At 43.7% G+C, this 20415-nt stretch overlaps 1 protein-coding gene and 5 non-coding genes across 7 annotated transcripts; all 6 read right to left on the minus strand.

Moving 5' to 3' along the window:
* Window positions 1-375: 375 nt before the first annotated feature.
* Window positions 376-12779, minus strand: EIF4A2 (eukaryotic translation initiation factor 4A2). Of its 2 annotated transcripts, XR_008891161.1 has the most exons (12): window positions 12637-12779; window positions 9972-10017; window positions 9763-9895; window positions 9417-9556; window positions 6447-6615; window positions 6224-6333; window positions 5873-6016; window positions 5646-5783; window positions 5353-5442; window positions 4224-4303; window positions 3715-3852; window positions 955-1092 (listed from the first exon to the last, which is right to left on the minus strand). XR_008891161.1 is itself a non-coding variant. In XM_056565312.1 (11 exons), the coding sequence occupies exons 1-11, from the start codon at window positions 12663-12665 to the stop codon at window positions 948-950; spliced, it is 1224 nt and encodes a 407-aa protein (XP_056421287.1). In that variant the 5' UTR covers window positions 12666-12739; the 3' UTR covers window positions 376-947. The 2 variants fall into 2 exon arrangements, 1 of the variants encoding a protein (XP_056421287.1); XM_056565312.1 differs by lacking the exon at window positions 3715-3852 and having other exon boundaries at window positions 376-1092; window positions 12637-12739.
* LOC130363454 (small nucleolar RNA SNORA63) lies at window positions 3234-3356 on the minus strand. Its single transcript, XR_008891860.1, has one exon. It is a non-coding gene; the product is annotated as a small nucleolar RNA SNORA63 (small nucleolar RNA).
* On the minus strand, window positions 3923-4051 carry LOC130363456 (small nucleolar RNA SNORA63). Its single transcript, XR_008891862.1, has one exon. It is a non-coding gene; the product is annotated as a small nucleolar RNA SNORA63 (small nucleolar RNA).
* On the minus strand, window positions 5504-5626 carry LOC130363455 (small nucleolar RNA SNORA63). The gene has a single exon (XR_008891861.1). It is a non-coding gene; the product is annotated as a small nucleolar RNA SNORA63 (small nucleolar RNA).
* Window positions 9627-9694, minus strand: LOC130363479 (small nucleolar RNA SNORD2). The gene has a single exon (XR_008891880.1). It is a non-coding gene; the product is annotated as a small nucleolar RNA SNORD2 (small nucleolar RNA).
* Window positions 12090-12158, minus strand: LOC130363478 (small nucleolar RNA SNORD2). The gene has a single exon (XR_008891879.1). It is a non-coding gene; the product is annotated as a small nucleolar RNA SNORD2 (small nucleolar RNA).
* Window positions 12780-20415: the final 7636 nt, after the last annotated feature.

Here is a 20415-nt window from a genome sequence, read left to right on the forward strand (position 1 = left end):
CTTGCTTTCGGAGCTCCACTCCACAGCGTCTGGAAGTTATTGTTCCAAACGATGTGTGGGGGATAACAGTGTTCAGGGCTGCCCCTTGTGACATCACACCTGCCCCCTTCAATGAAAGTCTATGGGAAGGGGGTGCGAGCAAGGGAACATGTACCCCTTTAAGCCAATTCTGAGAAATATAGGTCATAGACAACTTGCACTTCTGTCCTGCAGGTTACATAAATAAATCAGTTCTACAAGAGCCAGTGGGCAGAGTAACATGTATGATGTGCTGCACTTGCTAGAATCTTTGAATGTTCACTTGTGAGGAAAATCTTGAAAATTCAGTATTTCAATATTTACACTTACTGCAGAACTTACCAAGCTTAAACAATACAGAGTAAATATACTATTTATTAAACATTTATATTCATGTGCAATGTGGCAACTTTACAATTAAGCTAAACACAATAGATTGTTGGGGCTCTGGGTCTAGCACAAATGCACTTTATTGAATAAATACACATTTAAAAATGATAGGCTTTATAATTTAGTAAACACAAAGTCTGTAATTTACACTAAAGGTGTATATGCTAATTTAACATAATTTGCTGATTTTATACAGCACTTATACTTTTTAGTCCATAAGTAGATTATTAAATGATAAAGAACATCAAACACAACCACTTCTCTAGAACAGCTAATTAAATGTTGAACACAAAAATGTAAAGACCCCATCGCTTTACAACCCACCCCAACAGTCTAAACTCTGGAAAGAGGATAAAGCCCACAGCTTTTCTTCCAGAAAAGGCGACTAAAGTCGCTTTGCTTATCAAAAAAATCTGTATTTCTGATCCGTCATGAGCATTGAGACAAGTCTGAATATATTTTTCCAAAGAAAAGCACAATGCGCATCGTGATTTGCCAATTCAGCAACAGCAAGTACAGCATTCAAAAAATCTCAGGGATCAAATAAGATCAGCCACATTCATTGGCATCTCCTCTACTGTAGTATTGTAGAAAGTCTCAATATCACGAAGAATTCTCTTGTCCTCCTCTGTAACAAAGTTAATTGCTACACCTTTTCTACCAAAGCGACCTCCACGGCCAATCCTGGAAGAGAAAAAAAACAAATTACAGAAGGGACCAAAGGCTGACAAACATTTGTATTAAGATGTGTGAACTGACATCTTTGTATTGCAATCAATAGGGTATGTCCACACTGACTTTGCCCATCGAGTGATTAATGGCATAGTATAGAGTAATTTCACTAGACTTGAAAGGGAACGGCAATGAGTAGTTTTGAAAATTTAGAACACTTAATATTGATGGGTTACCACCTTTCATTCTTGCGGTGCTTCATTCACTCCTTGTACAGGGCAAAATAAGATTGAACACTGCCTCTGGGCAGGTTTTTGATAAACCTCCCCAGAGTTGCCCACAGCAACCAGATTGCATCTTTGAACACACCTAAAAATAAAAGCAAACTGATTTGTTGCTATGGGCAACTCCAACATTACCCCTGAATAGGTTAAATCTCCCCATTAATTTTAACAGGATGAATAGAACTATTGTGTAAGCTCTCAAAGATAATGCATGTATTTAAAGTAACAAACTCAATTCTAAATGGGTGCTTTAAAAAAATATATATAAAAATACCCCAAAGCCACCAGAATACCTGTTCTGTGTCCCCTGTAGTTATCCATGCAATTTTGCCAGCTCATTTGGCTCCTGTTTTCTAAATATTCTTTAGTTACTTGCAGCCCAGACTAACTCCCAGCAGTCAGCAAGAGTAATTGGCTGGCAGCCATTACAGAGCTGCACTGTGTGTACGCTGGGTCAGCAGCACACAGTCTTTCAAGCTATCCCCTAAACAACCCCCCCCCCCCCTAAATCATGCTATGCTCTGAATGGCATCAGTCAGTGAAGCTTTACAGCAGCATTATGTGCCGAGTAGACACTGGGCTGTTTCTCTACTGGCAAAAACGACAACGAGGGGAGCTGTGCCTGTGAAGCCAGAAATTACATGGTGTTAGTCTTGCAGTAGGGTGGGGGCTAGTCTTAGTGAGGGGTTTGCAAAGAGAAGGATTAGATTATGACATCTCACTCGTGCATGCAAGTGACAGCTGAAAGTGAAACCGCTCTATATAGCCAACGATAGACAAAAGCGGTTGTTGAGAGGGCAAGGATGGGCTATGGGTTAAGTTAGCCGGAGTACCCCTTTAACATACATGGAGAGCCAACAGGTAGTTTACCACATATGTTCCTTTCAAGTGAACGGGACAGAACTACATGTAGGGCACAACTGTTACAAAGCGTATGGGTTGTTCAAGAGGCCATAGCACTTGCCTGTGCACCAGTGTCTAAGGTGATTGGTGTGGTTCCTACAAGTCAGACCCCCAAAGATCTAACTGATCATGTAATGAAATGTCACATGGCCAGCAGTAAGACACATTTCCCATATTCAAAAGGGAACCTAAAAAAAAAAAAAAAAAACTCTGCTTGCTCCTCTGCAATAACCAGTGGTACTGACTGATAGCATGGGGGATGCTGATCAGTTTTATACCTACTGTCCGCCCAGCCGATGTCTGTTTTTGCTATATGCTAAGTGCCAACTGGCACAGGCAGGGTATCTGACACTGATGTCACTGCTGCCAGAAGCAGTGCCACCCAGCTCACCAATATTCCTCCTCTCTGTTACAGAGCAGGGAGAAGATTCAGGAGGAATATTGAAGAGCTGGGCGGCGTTGCTTCCGGCAGCAATGACAGGTAGCACTTAACTTATAGGGAATAAACGGAGATATCGGCCAAACAGCTGGATCTGGGCACAGTAGGCAAACTGATCAGTGTCCCCTGCACAGCCAGTACCACTAGTTAGTGGGGAAGCAAGAGTTTTCCTTTAAAGCCGATCAGTGACTTTTCCACATATTTCCTCTTCCTAAAGCTGCAACATTGCGTCCCTGTTCACACTGTAGACTCTTTGCAAAATATCAGCCATGCAGCATTCTGATTTCAACATGACAGGACTTCTCTGGCAGATTGCACCACAAGTCTGAACACAAGACATTATTTTCATGATTAGCATGCATTTTCAGTAACCATTCAACTTTTTTATTTTATTTTTTGTCAGAGTTTGTTTTAATAAAATGAATCCAGATCTTAATTGCCTCTTAATGACATCTTCCTATCTGATCCATGTTATGAAGGAGAGTTAGTTTAGGGTCAGATTGACAAGTCACACCACTAGGCTATATCTGTATGAGACCAAGCGTCCCTGCCTGCCACAGAGACCAGTCAGGGATAGTAGGAAACATTTACTTTCAGCAGGGGGAACGACAACAGAGCACAACACAGCTATGTTGTAACTTATCCTGCTAGTCTCTAGCATGCATTCTCTGTAAGCCAGTCAACCTCTTCTGGATTTAAGTTAACAGCTTTTGTATTGGCAAAGTGTTTAATTTTCTGGTGGAATCTACCAGAGACAATACATTTGTTCCAAATTGTTGCAGACCCAGGTGCCCATTCTGAACAACTATACTAAGGAATTAAGTGAGAATTACATTACAGAATGCATAACACATGTGGTACATCTGCCCAATAGGATCTTCTAATTGTGTGCAAGTCTTTTCTGTCTACAATAGGCATAAAACAGCAAAGGCCAAGGCATTAATACCAAGAATGCCATAATTTCCAACTGTTGCTACTCAACAGAACATAAATATTAAAGCACATTACCTTTACAATCATTAGTCCATGCTCCACTGGCCGCCTTCAGATCACGACCAAATGTGCAATTTCTCTGTTCGAGAAAACACAGCACTTCCACAGGTCATTCTCAGCAGTGTCCTGGAGCAAGTGTAGTCTGCTCCTCAACTATTTGAACATAAAAGTTTCATAAAAATTTTGCCTGATGATTTTGTGAAATGTCATTTTTAAGATAAGATTGTTTGGGACCAAGCGTCCCTGTCTGCTGTGAGAGTCAAAACAAACAGGGATAGTAGGAAGCAATTTATTATTTGCAGGGGGAACGACAGAACAGCACCTAACAGCTGTACTGTAACTTATCCTGCATAATGAATGCTTCCGTCAGGGTTCAAGTCATACCCACAGAAGGTATTTAATGCTTTGGCACAGACCTTGCTGTATTTGTTTTACAGCTGCAAGAGCATAAATGCAATAAGCAAGCAGCTCACAAGCTGTCATAGTACAAATATAGCACAGCTAAAGTTTTCATTTATACAAACCTGTGAATGTAGTTTTCACGATTGGTTGGTAGGTCATAGTTAATAACAAGGGAAACCTGCTGCACATCTATGCCACGTGCCTATAAAAACAAACAAAAAAACATTGATTAATATTTAGTAAATTATCTCTTCATTTAAACCTCCAAACCTAAATGCATCCAAGTGTATTTTGTCAGCCACAATATAGTGGTGAACTACAACCGTGTAGTCCACTGTGGAATGTGGCTCTTGCTTTTCCAAATAACTTTACTGCTGAGTACAAGTAACCTTCGCAGAAATAAGTAGTATTTGGGGATAAATCTCACTACCATGTTTCTCTGAAAATAAGACCGGGTCTTATATTAATTTTAGTCACAAAAAACACACGGGCTTATTTTCAGGGTAGGGCTTTTTTTTTACAGTATGTACATTTAATTGTATTACCACCCCCCCCCCCCCCCCATCATCATTTTCATGTGATGGGTGCAGCTCTGCGTGCGCCCCCCCCCCCAACACTGGTTTATCAGCCCAGGGCTGCACCCCATATGTCACATGTGAGTGCTGCTCCCCCCCAAATAATTAGCCGCTGCGCTGCACTCCTGTGCCCAGGCTGCAAATATTAAAAAGCAAACTAACTTGCCTTCGTCCTCCGTCCCCCCGTTGCTAAGGAACCAGCCTCACTGTTCTCTGCTGCTCTTGCTGCTTCCTGGTGTTGGGACGTCACAGAGCCTTCAGCCTATCACCGGCCGCAGCAATGTCCCGCCTTGGTTGATTATAGGCTGAGCCCACTGTCATTACATGACAGTGGGCTCAGCCCATCATCGGCCGAGGCAGGACATCGCTGCGGCCGGTGATAGGCTGAAGGCTCTGTGACGTCCCAACACCAGGAAGCAGCGAACAGTGAGGCCGGTTCCTCAACAGGGGAATGGAGGACGAAGGCAAGTGAAAGTTTGCTTTTTAATATTTGCAGCCCGGGCATTGCCTAGGTCAGCGGTTTTCAACCTGCAGACCTCCAGATGTTGCAAAACTACAGTTGTAGTTTTGCAACATCTGGAGGCCTGCAGGTTGAAGACCACTGGCCTAGGTCTTATATTGCAGCCCACCCTGGTAATCCAGCTAGGGCTTATTTTTGGGGAAACGTGGTACTTACCAGCAAGTCAGTAGTTATTAATACACGACTAGATCCAGATCTGAACTCCCTCATAATGACATCTCTTTCTTTCTGGTCCATGTCACCATGCTATGAAGAGAATTAGTTCAGGGTTAATGTGTTTGACAAGTCATAAACCACTAGGCTATATCTGTATGAGACCAAGCGTCCCTGCCTGCCACAGAGACCAGTCAGGGATAGTAGGAAACATTTACTTTCAGCAGGGGGAACGACAACAGAGCACAACACAGCTATGTTGTAACTTATCCTGCTAGTGTCCTTTTACTACTTACCAAAGCAGATACTGTGAAGTCTCTAGCATGCATTTTCTCAGTAAGCCAGTCAACCTTTCTTCTGGTATTCAAGAAAATAACAGCTTGTGTAATTGTCAAAGTCTCATACAGATCACACAGGGTATCCAACTTCCACTCCTGAGGGGGAGGAATAAAAGTATAAAAATAAATTGTAAAACCAAACTCTGGTTCTTTTAACACTAAATTTACTGCTTTAGATAGCTTACCTCTCGTTCAACATTAATGTAAAACTGCTTGATACCCTCCAATGTCAATTCCTCTTTTTTTACAAGGATGCGAATTGGATCCCTCATGAACTTTTTTGTCACTTCCAACACATCAGTGGGCATAGTAGCAGACAGTAAGACAACCTAAAACAATATTGTGGTTTCATGTTGAAATATGTTCGCATGATTAAAGTTTTTATATTTCAGTCACCATGCACCACCCTGTGTATTGAGAGCCACTTAAGGTGCTCCCTATGTGTAAGCAGTGTCATGCAAAACCTGTAGCATCTTTGTTTGCCACCTAAATCTTGTTCTGCTGCTGTTTAAGAATGTCCTTGTTTCACTAGTTACCTGAATGTTTGTGCTCAATTTCTGAAAGATCTCATAAATCTGATCCTTAAAACCACGGCTCAACATTTCATCTGCTTCATCCAACACAAACATTTTTATCCATTTTGGTGCTGGAAGTGAATGAGAAAACTAGTTTTACTTTTGAGAACTAGTTATTGCATCAGTGCAACTAGTAAAATTTAGCATAACGGCAACAATGTTACAGAAGTTTTAGACTACTTACATAGATAGCGTCTGTTCAACATATCAAATACACGACCAGGCGTTCCTACAACAATATGAGGTGCTTCTGCCTGCAGTTTCTGCATTTCATTGCGAACATTTGTGCCTCCAATGCAAGCATGGCATGTTGCACCCATGTAGTCACCCAGTGCCAAGATTACTTTTTGGATCTAAGAATAAATGAAATTACTGTAGTAACTGGATTAACAAAAGCAAAGCAATTTACAGCTAGAGAAATTACATGTAACAGCTTTTAACTACTAAAAAGGTCAGTGTACATTTCCATTCTTTTAAAATCTGTGAAAGTTCACTTAGTACTGCACAGACATCCTAAACAATTCAAAGCCCTCTAAACTTGCAAGGATAGCGGATAAGTTTCAGATCGCAGGGGGGTCCGATCGCTGGGGCCCCAGCTCTCTGCATAGAGAGCGCATGTCGACCGCACGAGGCGGCGGCTGACACGTGCCCTCCATTTACTGCTATGGGAGAGCCGAAGCGCTGCCTTCGGCAATTTCCGTCTCTCTCCCATAGCAGTGTATGGAGGGGGAGTGTTGGCCGCTGCTTTGTGTGGTGGTCAACACGCCCTCTCTAACCAGAGAGCCGGGGCCCCGTACGGGAGATCGTGGGGGGCCTCAGCGGTCAGACACCCCGCGATCTGAAACTTATCCCCCATCCTTAAGATAGGAGATACATTTTTCAATCCTGTAGTTCTTAAAAATCTATTGGAATTCTAGAAAGTCTTCCAGCTAACTTATGGCTGCAGCCAGCATCAATATAGACTGGTCTGCTGATGGGAGCAGAAGATCCACCAGAACAGTTTCCTCCCTTGGCTTCACTGCTCTTGTCACTCTTTCCAACAAAAGGTAGAATTCAGAGAACACTAGGGAACCATAAGGATCCATCATATTAGCAAGTGTAACTGCACACAGGACTCAAGCTTACAACTGAATCTCCATCTCAACCAAGTGTGTTCGTATGAGACTACAAAGCAGAAATCAGATAATCCTTTAGTGGATGGGACCCTCTAAAAGAAAATTTGCAATGCATTCAGTATCTACAGTGCCATTTTAAGGCAAATCTGTCAGCTCTGTACCAAGACAGGTCATTGATAAACCAGATCTCTTAACTCGTTGCAAAACCAGTTGTAGGCACCCTGGTTGGGAAACCCTGTCTTAACGGATAACCAAATCTGTTAAGATCCTGCTGTCTGTACATGCCTCTGCCATTCAATATGCACCCCCTCCCCCAATCCACACCTCTAACTAAAGCATCTGATCAGCCTCCCTAACCTATCTAGAGGTTACACTAACTTGAGTGATCATAGGTCCTCTAATTCATACCCAACCCAAAGTAGACTGCTCAATAAAAAGGTAACACGTCCTAGATCTGAATTAACTAATCGTATGAAATCCTTGCGTCTTCACATAGTTGAATGTGCTAACAAAAATCAAATTTATCAACCCGTGGAGGTCTGGATATGGAGTCACTCAGCTTTAATCTGAAGAGCACAGGGTGCCAGTGGCAAATTTGCCAATCTTTGTGTTCTGGCAAATGCCAAACGTCCTGCATGGTGTTTGGCTGTAAGCACAACTCCACTTGTGGACACCAGGCCCTTATGGAGTGTTTCTGACTGAGTGGACACATGCATATTTGTGGCTTGCTGGAGGTAATTTTGCAGGGCTCTGGCAGTGCTCCTCCTGCGCCGCCTTGCACAAAGGCAGAGGTAGTGGTCCTGCTGTTGGGTTGTTGCCCTCCTATGGCCTCTAAGTCTCCTGATGTACTGGCCTGTCTCCTGGTAGCGCCTCCATGCTTTGGACACTACACTGAGACAGCAAACCTTGCCACAGCTTGCATTGATGTGCCATCCTGGATGAGCTCCACTACCTGAGCCACTTGGAGTGAAAGCACCGCCAGCATTCTAGTGACCGAAACTTCCGCTAGGAAGCATAGGAGCTGAGAAGTTGTCTGGTCACCACCTGCAGAACCACTCCTTTATTGGTGCAGTCTTGCTAATTGCCTATAATTTCCACCTAGTTGATCCATTTGCACAACAGCATGTGAAATTGTGTTTAAGTGGTCCTTTATTTTTTTGAGCAGTGTACTAAGTGCCAGCAGTTCAAGCAAAACAGTTTAGGCAGGCAGTGATGGAAACTAGAGATGAGCGAACTTACAGTAAATTCGATTCGTCACGAACTTCTCGACTCGGCAGTTGATTACTTATCCTGCGTAAATTAGTTCAGCTTTCAGGTGCTCTGGTAGGCTGGAAAAGGTGGATACATTCCTAGGGAAGAGTCTCCTAGGACTGTATCCACCTTTTCCAGCCCATCAGAGCACCTGAAAGCTGAACTAATTTATGCAGGATAAATCATCAACTGCCGAGCCGAGAAGTTTGTGACGAATCGAATTTACTGTAAGTTCGCACATCTCTAATGGAAACATACAACTGCATCTATAAACATTAATGGCACACTGATTTAAAGTGGTACTGAAGTGTACATGAAATATGTAAGCATACTAAATAGAATCTCTAATTGTTGATTCCTGCTTGTTCCTACCCAGAGATGAAAATAAGACATTTGTCTGCATACTGTTTACATATGGATGTGCCAAATATTGTGAGGTTAGGGAAAATAACCATACATCCATTAAACTAAACCAGGAGGGCTGAAGCTTTAAGTCTCTGAACATTAGACTTTACACTAACAATTTCATAAGTGACATGCAAAGCACCACAACTGTGCCATTGAACATTTTGCAAACTGCAGTTTCCACATTACACAACTGCATAGCAAGTCTTGAAGAGCATTAGAGTAAGATGTTAAGACACTTTATACTAGTATAGCTAAAAAGTGAAGCCACTGGATTAAGTAGTGAGGCATTTATTACAATCAGGCCAGAGAAGCCATCAGCACTCACAGTTGTGGAATCTGAAACTTGTGCAGCGCATATAGGCAAGCTACTCTGCCAATACCTGTTGAGCCAGTTCTCTTGTGGGAGCCAATACAAGAGCTTGGGTCTCCTTGAGCTCAATCTCCAGCTGCTGCAGGATGGATATGGCAAATGTGGCTGTCTTGCCAGTACCTGACTGAGCTTGAGCAATCACATCATACCCTAAAAAAAGTAGGGAGACATTTAATGTTCCCAAACATTACCTGGTTGTGTAACCTAAGAAAACGTCAACAAGTGATCAGTAAGTAAGTTCTCTCCATTTCAGGTCAGTCCCGAAAGATGGTAACCATCATTTCACTTGTCTACGATGATACAGGGAATTTGGGAACATTGTTTCTATATACCCACATCCCTAGAGTCGTACAAACCTTTAATGCAGGGAATAATTGCTCTCTGCTGAATGGCAGAAGGTTTTTCAAAACCATAAGCATAGATTCCTCTCAGAAGAGATTCTTTAAGGTTCATGTCATCAAAATTGTCAACAATTTCATTCCAGTTGCTCTGTAGGAATACATTAAGATTTATTTAGCTTTGATTCATTAATGCCAATAAACCCAAGCATATACCTTATACTAACCTCAATGACTCCATCGGGATCCATTCCTTCCGGGCCTCCATGGTCTCTAAAAATTGAGAAAGACTTGTGAATGGACTTGATCTAGATTCTGACAGCTGCCTACATTCATCCAGGTAAATCAACCTATCAATTTATATAGAAATGCTGGAGCTACACAGCCATGTGCCACAAGATGCCCAGCATTAGACGGCCATGATACACAAGTTACAAGCTTTCATGCAGTTTGTGTGGGTACCATGTTCAGAATGTACTGCTGCTTTTAAGTGCCAAAATTCTACTTTGCTAGATGGCACACTTCTATTCCCTATGCACAGGATAGGGGACAACTAGCAGACTGAGGGTGACCACTGCCCCTCTGTGTGAAGACAAGGATCCCAGTCTCCACTTAGCACATGCAGACATCAGATTCATTCAGTATTGAGCCACAACAACCAAAGCCAAGTAGTGGTTGGCCATTTCTACAGCTTCCATAGAAAGTTAATGATGCTGTGACACTTGTCCATGTCCCACCACTATTCGAACAGGGAACTGGGGCCTCACAGTCATCTTGTTATCCCCATCCAATTTGATTATTTGCTAGATAGCACAACCCCTTTAAAACTGCAGTGTTTCACAGCCATGCCAGTGTTCTTGTAATCACCTTTTTATGCTTCATCACTTACCTGGATCCATGTTACGGCGATACCAGTTATTAGCCTGCATTGCCACTCTAGAAATGGCCAACTGTGCCATGGAGGTGGGAGTCTACATACCCAGCATCCCTTGCTTCACCCCCTCTGCACCAGTATGCCCACCCACCTTAATATTCATGAAACCGCCCATGTGAGCATGTGATGTGCAGGCATATTGGAACAGAGGGGCTTTATGTGCATGCTGGCTCCTGCCTCCATTGCCAGGGCCATTTCCAGATTAGCAATGCCAGCCGATACAGCCAATCCCTGGTACCAAGTAAAGAGACCTCATTGTAGTCTGTTTACTTACACTAACCCTGTGTAGTTTAGTGCAGGTGAACCCACTGGGGGCTATTTTATGCAGTTCACCTCAGCCTAGGATAAAGCCACCTTACCAGAGTCCTTTGCCACCACTATTCTGATTGCTGACCCGCATGTAGTGCCTCCTTGTGTCCTGGCACAAAGGTGGCTGCTCAGCCCATCACTGGCTGCAGTGCTCATCTGAGCAGGCACCTCCATGTGCCAACTCTACCATCAGGATGTCAGGACAGGCACCATGAGCAGTAGTTGGGCAAACAGGGAAGGCAACCATGTTCTTATGCCGGCCTCAGCTGAATTCAATCAATTCAGAACACTCCTTTTTTTTAGCTTTTATTAAGAGATTAAACTTAGAGCCACTTAGATCACTGAAATGTGGGACCTTGTCCCTAATGTGAATGAGGAGGTAACCTGCAAGCCCAGCTGAACCTTATTTACCCTCTATCGGACAACCAGTATTCCTCGTCAGCCCCATAAAATAAATGTAGCCACTGCCAAGCACATGCAGAGCTGCTCCATTTACTTGGTGGGTAGTGACCCATACTATCTGCGGGGGTCCCAGTGGTATGACTCCCACAAGTCAGATACCACATCTATGAAATAGGTTATTAAGAAAGTTATAATCTTGGGCTCACCCCTTTAAATAAATGCCAAGGGCAGATTCAGTTTAAACTTGTGTTTCGCCATTCACGTTCTTTTGTATATTGCACTACTTTTATCACTACCATATGGCAAACAGAATTACGCACTTCGCAACATGTTACTCGCATCGCTTCCTCAGTCAATCATTCCCATAATATGGAGACCGCATGGTCACCAGTCATCACTACAGCCTAGTGCAGTGTTTCCCAACCAGGGTGCCTCCAGCTGTTGCAAAACTACAATTCCCAGCATGACCGGACAGTCTCCGGCTGTCCGGGCATGCTGAGAATTGTAGTTTTGCAACAGCTGGAGGCACCCTGGTTGGGAAACACTGCACTAGTGCTTACATGGGACCGACAGAATGAATCTTCATGTTTCTAGTTGCTCAGTTTTGTCTATACACTTCATGGGGTGCCCACTTGTAAGTCAGAGCACCCTTGTGGCACATGGGGCAGTCATAGTCCAGCCTCATCTATGGAGATAGTACAAGTGATCAGTAGTTTATGTTTTCTCCATTTCAGGTCAGTCCCGAAAGATGGTTACCATCATTTCACTTGTGGGCACAGACTTATGGCCACCAGTCTCCTCACCCGGGGCTGCAGCGGGCACCTCCACTTCCCGGGTGTGTAACCCTGTATTACAGCCCGGGTGCCCCCTCCTTTACGCCACGTTGTGCCAAAAAAAAAAAAAAAGTCCCCCTCCCTCCCACCCTGCGGCGCTGACAGCTCCAGCCCACGTCCCCTCCCCCAGGCCTCCAGAACTCTCTTCGGTAATTAGCTCGAGCGGTAGCCAAGGCCGCAACTCGAGTAGTGACGTGTCCTAAAACACTGGCCATGTCCCGTACACTGGCGCCCACAATACCCTTCTACAGATACAGCGCCGCTACACTGTTACAAGTATGGCCGCCAGACGCTACACCGAGCCTACATATCCCGCTAATAACCGGGGACAGACCCGGCACCAGCACATAGCCTAGACCGGTGACTGCAGTGTGTAAGCAGCGGGCGGGAGAGCCCCTCAACGCCGTATTTTACCTTGAATAATCCGCAGACCCACCAGACATGATCCGCACCACGTCTCAGAGCTGAACTGAAAAGGACTAATTGAGGGGGGCGTCCGACATTTATATATGCGGAACTACATTTCTGAACGGCGCAAGAATACCATCACTGTGATAGAAAGACTAAGTGTATTTTTTTACTGCATAACCTGGCTTGAAGATGCTCGACTCACGATAGTTAGTGTTAAAAAAAAAAATAACCTGTTTACCATTATGTTTCGTTATGTAGAACTTTTTTTGTTTTAGGGAAAGTGGAACTTTTTTTTTCTACGACACTCTTTACGTATCGCGGAATGATATTGCAGCAAATGGAGAGTAGGTTATAGGTCTGGGAAGTGCACGGGGTTTCTCTCCCCGGCCCCTGCAAAATTAGATGGGAAATTGCAAACTTCGGAGAGCGAAGGGGAGGGGCGGTCCGGTTTTTTCACGGGTTTGAATTTTTCACCTCACACCGGATAGTGTTGGTGAGAATTTTTGGAGGTGTCATGTACTACGTGTGGAGAGACGTTCTGCGACGTCTCCATAGCGAACACCGTGCAAGGGCCGGAGTTTTTTTTGTAACTTACTAGGCGGCTGGTTAGCGATAGATGACATATGGTGTAAGTGTGAACAGAGCCCTAGAAGTCTGCTCTGTTACCTGCGCCACGTGGTGCTTCCTCACGTGTATTTTTTTTTTTTTTGTCAGAGATCTCCCAGATTCTCCTGAATCGGCCGTAAGATTCAAGTAGAATTTGACAACTGATTTGGATTTGGTCATACACAGTCACTGGACAAGGGGTAGAGTTAGGGCCAGGCACGGGTGTAGGAACCCCCCACAAAACTCGTGGGGGGTGGGGGAGGATAGCATTATAACTGGGGGAATGGGAGGTAGGAAGGAGAGAAAGGGAAAGGGCCAAAACTATAAGACTGGACAAGTGTACTGATTAATCAATCAATTCGCCACAATATTTAGTAACCTTAATAAGGTATAGTTAGATCATCAGAGCCCAAGAATTTTTAATTGATCTAAACATAGTTCCTATTTAGCTCTGCTTTTCCTGTGCGTTTTTTCTCTCTTTCTAATTTTTAGTTTTCTCTCATTTTTTTTTATTTTGTTAGAAGTATTACGATAAGTGTTTCTCTTTTTGCTGTGTTTTTGTTATTTATTCAGGTATGTAGAAAACTGGAATGGCACTCACCGCACGCTTCAAAATTCTTCCTTTATTCCAATAAAGTGCAGGTTTTTAAAAACAGCATGGTTCACCTACCTGCATTTTATTGGAATAAAGGAAGAATTTTGAAGCGTGCGGTGAGTGCCTGTTTTCTACATACCTGAAGTTTATCACATGCCCTACTTTCCTAGGATTTGAGCACCACTAGCTTCTTGAAGGAGGACTCTGTTTACAGTTTCTGAACTGGGTGTATGCAGTGCCGACCAGCTGTACTCTTTATAGCATTTACGTTTATTTCTTCTCCTTGTATATATGTATAAATTCAATAAATAAAAATGACTGGGTGTGGCTATGCAGGGGTGGAGCCATAAAGGGATGTATCAAATGGGAGGAGCCAAAAGGGACAGAACCACTCGTCATTGCATGATGGTACCAAATTGAGCTTCATTTTTGCTTAATTTATATGTGCCCATGTACAGTCATAATCCCCCCTCTGTAGCCAGTAATATGCCCCATGTACAGTCATAATGCCCACTCTGTGTCTACTATGCCCTCTGTACATAGTCATAATGCCCCCTCTGTTGCCGCTATGCCTCCTGTGCAGTCGTTATGCCCAGCCTTTATCCAATATGCCCCCTGTACACAGTCATAAGGCCCCCTCTGTAGCCACTAATATGCCCTCTGTACTGCACAGTGGGCATTATTACTACAGAGGGGCATAGAGGCTACAGAGGAGGTCTTATGACTGTACAGGGGGCAAATTACTGGCTACAGAGGGCTCATTCTGTGTATAGGGGACATATTAATTACTACAGAGGGGGCATAATATCATAGGAGCCATAGTGGCTACATAGGAGGCATTATGCCCCCCTCTGTATCCACTATACCCCCTGTACAGTCATAATGCCCCCTGTAGCCCCTATAGCTCTCCCTCTGTAGTCAGCAGACAGATTTTATATGCCCTCTCTATATTTATAATGATCTCTCAGAGACCCCAATCATGATGTAGATGTGGTGTACATTATTCACACAAGTACCCTCCTGTACACACTAGAGATGAGCGAATCGAAGTTGACGAACCCAAATTCGTTACGAATTTCATGGAAAAGTCGATTCGCAACGAATACCGCCACGATTCTATCGCGCGAATCGCTTAATTAAACTCCATTTTACAGCGTTCCAGGCTATTGGAGACCTAAGATGGCGGATCCACATGTGAGTACATGGGGCAGGGGATTATGGGAGGGCAGGAAACAGCGGCGGGAATGAAGGTAGGCGGGCTGACCCTGAATCACATGTGAGATGCAGCCTATCGGTGTTCACTGACCCCTGTGATGTCACAGCCCCTATATAATCGGCGGCCATCTTGCCTCTCTTCATTTAATCTATGCACTCAGATGGAGAGGATGGGACTGCGTGTGTGTGAATAGCTCATACCACAGCGTTACACTGCAACTGCTAATCACATCAGCATTAGGGAAAGGCAGGAGTGCAGAGTGCTGTGCTGTTACACTGAGAAGGATCATTGATTGCTAAACCTCCTATTCACGTTATTGAGCATTGCAGCAGAGAGGGGCAGATAGCTGTCAGCTGCCTCATACAGATCTCCAAGCTGTCTGAACTTTCTGAAGCATCTTATCTCCTCATTGTTCAGCCCAATTGAGTTTATTTTTGTTTGCTCCACAAAATTTCTGCTGCTCAGAATTGTGTGACAGAGTGCAATTTAGGGTTTAATCCCTGGATTTTTTTTTTTTGTGGTGCTGCACTGTTGGGTCCTGCTGCTGTTCAGAAATATGTGATTGTTCAGTGGACTGTAGTTCATTTGCACCATTTTGTACCTGTTAATCTGTCAAGGGGCTGGCTACATACTGTGCAAGTCCAAAAAATACTATTCACCGGCTGTTTTTTTTTTTTTTTAAACAGTTTTTTCTGCGTATAGTTACGCATATATAACTGCCCTCATCAGTGCATACCGCATAGGTTCATGCAAGTATTGTACCATTTAGTACCTGTTAAGCTGTCAAGGTGCTCCATACTGTCAAAGTCCAAACAATAGTATCCACCGGCTGATGTTTAACAAAAATACAGAGTTTTTTCTGCTAATAGGCATATTACTGCCCTCATCAGTGTATGACGCATACATACATCCAAGTATTGTACCATTTAGTACCTGTTAAGCTGTCTAGGTGCTCCATACCGTCAAAGTCCAAACAATAGTATCCACCCGCTGGTGTATTACAAAAATACAGAGTATTTTCTGCTAATAGTTAGGCATATTACTGCCCTCATCAGTGCATGCCGCATAGGTACATCCAAGTATTGTACCATTTAGTATCTGTTAAGCTGTCAAGGCGCTCCATACCGTCAAAGTCCAAACAATAGTATCCACCGGCTGGTGTTTTACAAAAATACAGAGTTTCTTCTGCTAATAGTTAGGCATATTACTTCCCTCATCAGTGCATACTGCATACGTACATCCAAGTATTACATAGTTACATAGTTAGTACGGTCGAAAAAAGACATATGTCCATCAAGTTCAACCAGGGAATTAAGGGGTAGGGGTGTGACACGATATTGGGGAAGGGATGAGATTTTATATTTCTTCATAAGCATTAATCTTATTTTGTTCCAGGAATGTATCTAATCCTGTTTTAAAGCTGTTAATTGTTCCTGCTGTGACCAGTTCCTGAGGTAGACCGTTCCATAAATTCACAGTCCTCACGGTAAAGAAGGCGTGTGGCCCATGAGACTAAACTTTTTCTTCTCCAGACGGAGGGAGTGCCCCCTCGTCCTTTGGGGGGGTTTAACCTGGAACAGTTTTTCTCCATATTTTTTGTATGGGCCATTAATATACTTATATACGTTTATCATATCCCCCCTTAAACGTCTCTTCTCAAGACTAAACAATTGTAACTCCTTTAATCGCTCCTCATAGCTAAGATGTTCCATGCCCCATATTAGTTTAGTCGCGCGTCTCTGCACCCTTTCCAACTCCGCAGTGTCCCTTTTATGGACAGGTGCCCAAAACTGAACAGCATATTCCAGGTAAGGCCGTACCAATGATTTATAAAGGGGGAGTATTATGTCCCTGTCCCTTGAGTCCATGCCTATTTTGATACATGACAATATCCTGCCGGCTTTGGAAGCAGCAGCCTGACATTGCATGCTATTCTGTAGTCTGTGATCTACAAGTACACCCAGATCCTTCTCTACCACTGACTCTGCCAGTTTAATCCCCCCTAAGACATACGATGCATGCAGGTTATTAGTACCCAGATGCATAACTTTACATTTATCCACATTGAACCTCATTTGCCAAGTGGATGCCCGGACACTTAGTCTATCCAAGTCATCTTGTAACTTATGCACATCCTCTATAGACTGTACTGTGCTACAAAGCTTGGCGTCATCTGCAAAGATAGAAACAGAGCTGTTAATACCATCCTCTATATCATTGATAAATAAATTAAACAACAGCGGGCCCAGTACTGAACCTTGGGGTACACCACTAATAACCGGGGACCAATCAGAGTACGAATCATTGACCACCACTCTCTGGGTACGATCCATGAGCCAGTGTTCAATCCAGTTACAAACTAAAATTTCCAAACCCAAATACCTTAACTTACCTGTCAGACGTCTATGAGGGACAGTATCAAACGCTTTAGCAAAATCCAGAAACACTATATCCACAGCCATTCCTCTGTCAAGGCTTCTACTCACCTCTTCATAAAAGCAAATTAGATTGGTTTGACAACTTCTATCCTTAGTAAACCCATGCTGGCTATCACTTATAATACAATTATCCCCTATGTATTCCTGTATGTAATCCCTTATAAGTCCTTCAAACAATTTACCCACAATGCACGTTAAACTTACCGGTCTATAGTTTCCTGGGGAAGACCTAGAGCCCTTTTTGAAGATTGGCACCATATTCGCCTTGCGCCAGTCCCTTGGCACAATACCAGACACCAGAGAATCTCTAAATATCATGAACAGGGGTACAGATATTACTGAACTTACCTCTCTTAAGAACTCTTGGGTGTAGTCCATCCGGTCCTGGGGATTTGCTTACATTTATATCACTTAACTTACCTTGTACCATCTCTACATTAAGCCAGTTCAGTACATTACATGATGTGTTACCAGCACTGACCTGGCCAATGTCAGCTCCTTCTTCCATAGTGTATACAGAACTAAAGAACCCATTCAGTAGCTCCGCCTTCTCTTGATCGCCTGTGACAACCTCCCCATTATCATTATTAAGGGGTCCTACATGCTCTGTCCTTGTTTTTTTTGCATTTATATATCTAAAAAAATATTTAGGATTAGTTTTGCTTTCTTTGGCCACCTGTCTCTCATTTTGAATTTTTGCTGTTTTTATTACATTTTTACAGATTTTATTAAGCTCCTTGTACTGTTTAAATGTTATAGCTGACCCATCAGATTTGTATTTTTTGAAGGCTATTTTTTTGTTGTTTATTGCTCTTTTAACATCATGTGTCAGCCATGTAGGATTTAGTTTTAATCGTTTATATTTGTTCCCCTTTGGTATATATTTAGCTGTATAGTTATTTAGAGTTGATTTAAAGATGTCCCATTTACCTTCTGTATCAGTATTTGACAACACCTCCCCCCAGTCTATGTCCTGTAGTGCAGCCCTCAGCCCAGGGAAATTTGCCTTTTTAAAGTTATATGTTTTTGCCTTCCCCGCCTGTCTTTGTTTTCTACATTTTAAGTCAAAAGTAACTATATTGTGGTCGCTATTACCAAGGTTTTCCCGCACAGTTACATTACCAACCAGCTCTGCGTTGTTGGAAATGATCAGATCCAACAAGGCATCACTTCTTGTTGGGTCCTCCACAAACTGGCCCATAAAATTATCCTGCAATAAATTTAGGAATTGTCGCCCCTTTGTAGTTTTAGCCAACCCCGGAACCCAATCTATATCTGGATAGTTAAAATCTCCCATTATTACCACTGTACCTGCCCGGGCGGCCCTCTCTATTTGTTTATGAAGCCGAACTTCTATCTCTTCAGTGATATTAGGGGGTCTGTAGATTACACCAAATACTATTTTTTCAGTATTTCCCTCCTTTTGTAATTCTACCCACAGTGATTCCACCTCCTCAAAATCATCACACACTATGGCATCGTTCACACTGACTTTCATACCACTTCTTACATACAGACAGACTCCACCATCTTTTCTGTTCATTCTATCCTTGCGAAACAATGTAAACCCCTGCAGATTGACAGCCCAGTCATGCGAGGAGTCCAGCCATGTCTCAGTGACCCCAACTATATCAATATGTTCCTCCAGTATCAAGGCCTCATTTTATTTGCTAGGCTTCTGGCATTTGTGAACATACACTTTACATTTCCATCCTTTATGTTATTGGGGTTAATGGGATTCAAGCGTGTAAGTTTTATTTTCCTATGAAGCTTATTCCTATTAACTATTCTAACCCCTCCCTCCGCTCCACCCCCAGGTACATTTATAATTCCCACCTCTCTATCTACACTATCTTCCCCCTCTTTGCTGTAGGTTCCCTCCCCCCAAGTCCCTAGTTTAAACACTCCTCCACCCTTCTAGCCATCTTCTCCCCAAGCAAAGCTGCACCCTCCCCATTGAGGTGCAGCCCGTCCCTACGGTAGAGCCGGTAACCGACAGCGAAGTCAGCCCAGTTCTCCATGAACCCAAACCCTTCCTTCCTACACCAGCTTCTGAGCCACTTGTTTACCTCCCTGATCTCCCGCTGCCTCTCTGGTGCGGCTCGTGGTACTGGTAGTATTTCAGAAAAGACTACCTTGGAGGTCCTTGCCTTAAGCTTGCGGCCTAAGTCCCTGAAATCATTTTTAAGGACACTCCACCTACCTCTTACTTTGTCATTGGTGCCAATATGTACCATGACTGCTGGGTCCTCTCCAGCCCCGCCCAACAACCTGTCAACCCGATCCGCGATGTGCCGAACTCGTGCGCCAGGCAGACAACACACTGTTCGGCGATCCCGGTCTTTGTGACAGATTGCCCTGTCTGTCCCCCTAATAATTGGGTCCCCCACCACTAGTACCTGTCTGGCCTGCCCTGTACTCCTCCCTCCCTCCTTACTGGAGCAGACACCCCCCTGGCGGTCAGAGGCGGTATCCTGCTGCAGTTCTGCTAGCTCTGTAATGGCATCCCCCTCATCTGCCAAGCGGGCAAACTTGTTGGGGTGTGCCAGTTCAGGACTAGCCTCCCTGACACTTTTTCCCCTACCCCTCTTTCTAACTGTAACCCAGCTAACTGCCTGACTGTCCTGCAACTCCGTCCCACTGTCCTCCCCCACCTCTATTCCCGAGAGTGCCTGCTCAGTGAGCAGGAGACTCCTCTCCATGTTGTTAATGCTTCTCATTGTTGCCAGTCGCCCCTCTAGATGCAGGATCTGGGCTTCCAAACGGACAACTAGCACACATCTCGCACAACAATATGCACCCTCAAACTGTTGTTCAAGGATTGCATACATTGAACAGGATGTACATTGGACTGCATTTTCCAACATGGAGGCCATCTAGTTATGGGGATTTCACAAATGTATAGGAAAAAACAGACAGTCAAAATT

The sequence above is a fragment of the Hyla sarda genome, chromosome 3 (genome assembly GCF_029499605.1).
Source record: "Hyla sarda isolate aHylSar1 chromosome 3, aHylSar1.hap1, whole genome shotgun sequence".
NCBI classification, from domain to species: domain Eukaryota; kingdom Metazoa; phylum Chordata; class Amphibia; order Anura; family Hylidae; genus Hyla; species Hyla sarda.

Excerpts from the sequence above, each read along its gene's own strand:
- EIF4A2 (XM_056565312.1), bottom strand. The coding sequence starts at position 12,665 with ATGTCTGGTGGGTCTGCGGATTATTCAAG. Across the intron at positions 9,896-9,971 it reads ATCCCGATGGAGTCATTGAG|AGCAACTGGAATGAAATTGT; the intron begins GTTAGTATAAGG and ends GTATTCCTACAG. Across the intron at positions 6,616-9,416 it reads CAAGAGAACTGGCTCAACAG|ATCCAAAAAGTAATCTTGGC; the intron begins GTATTGGCAGAG and ends ATTTATTCTTAG.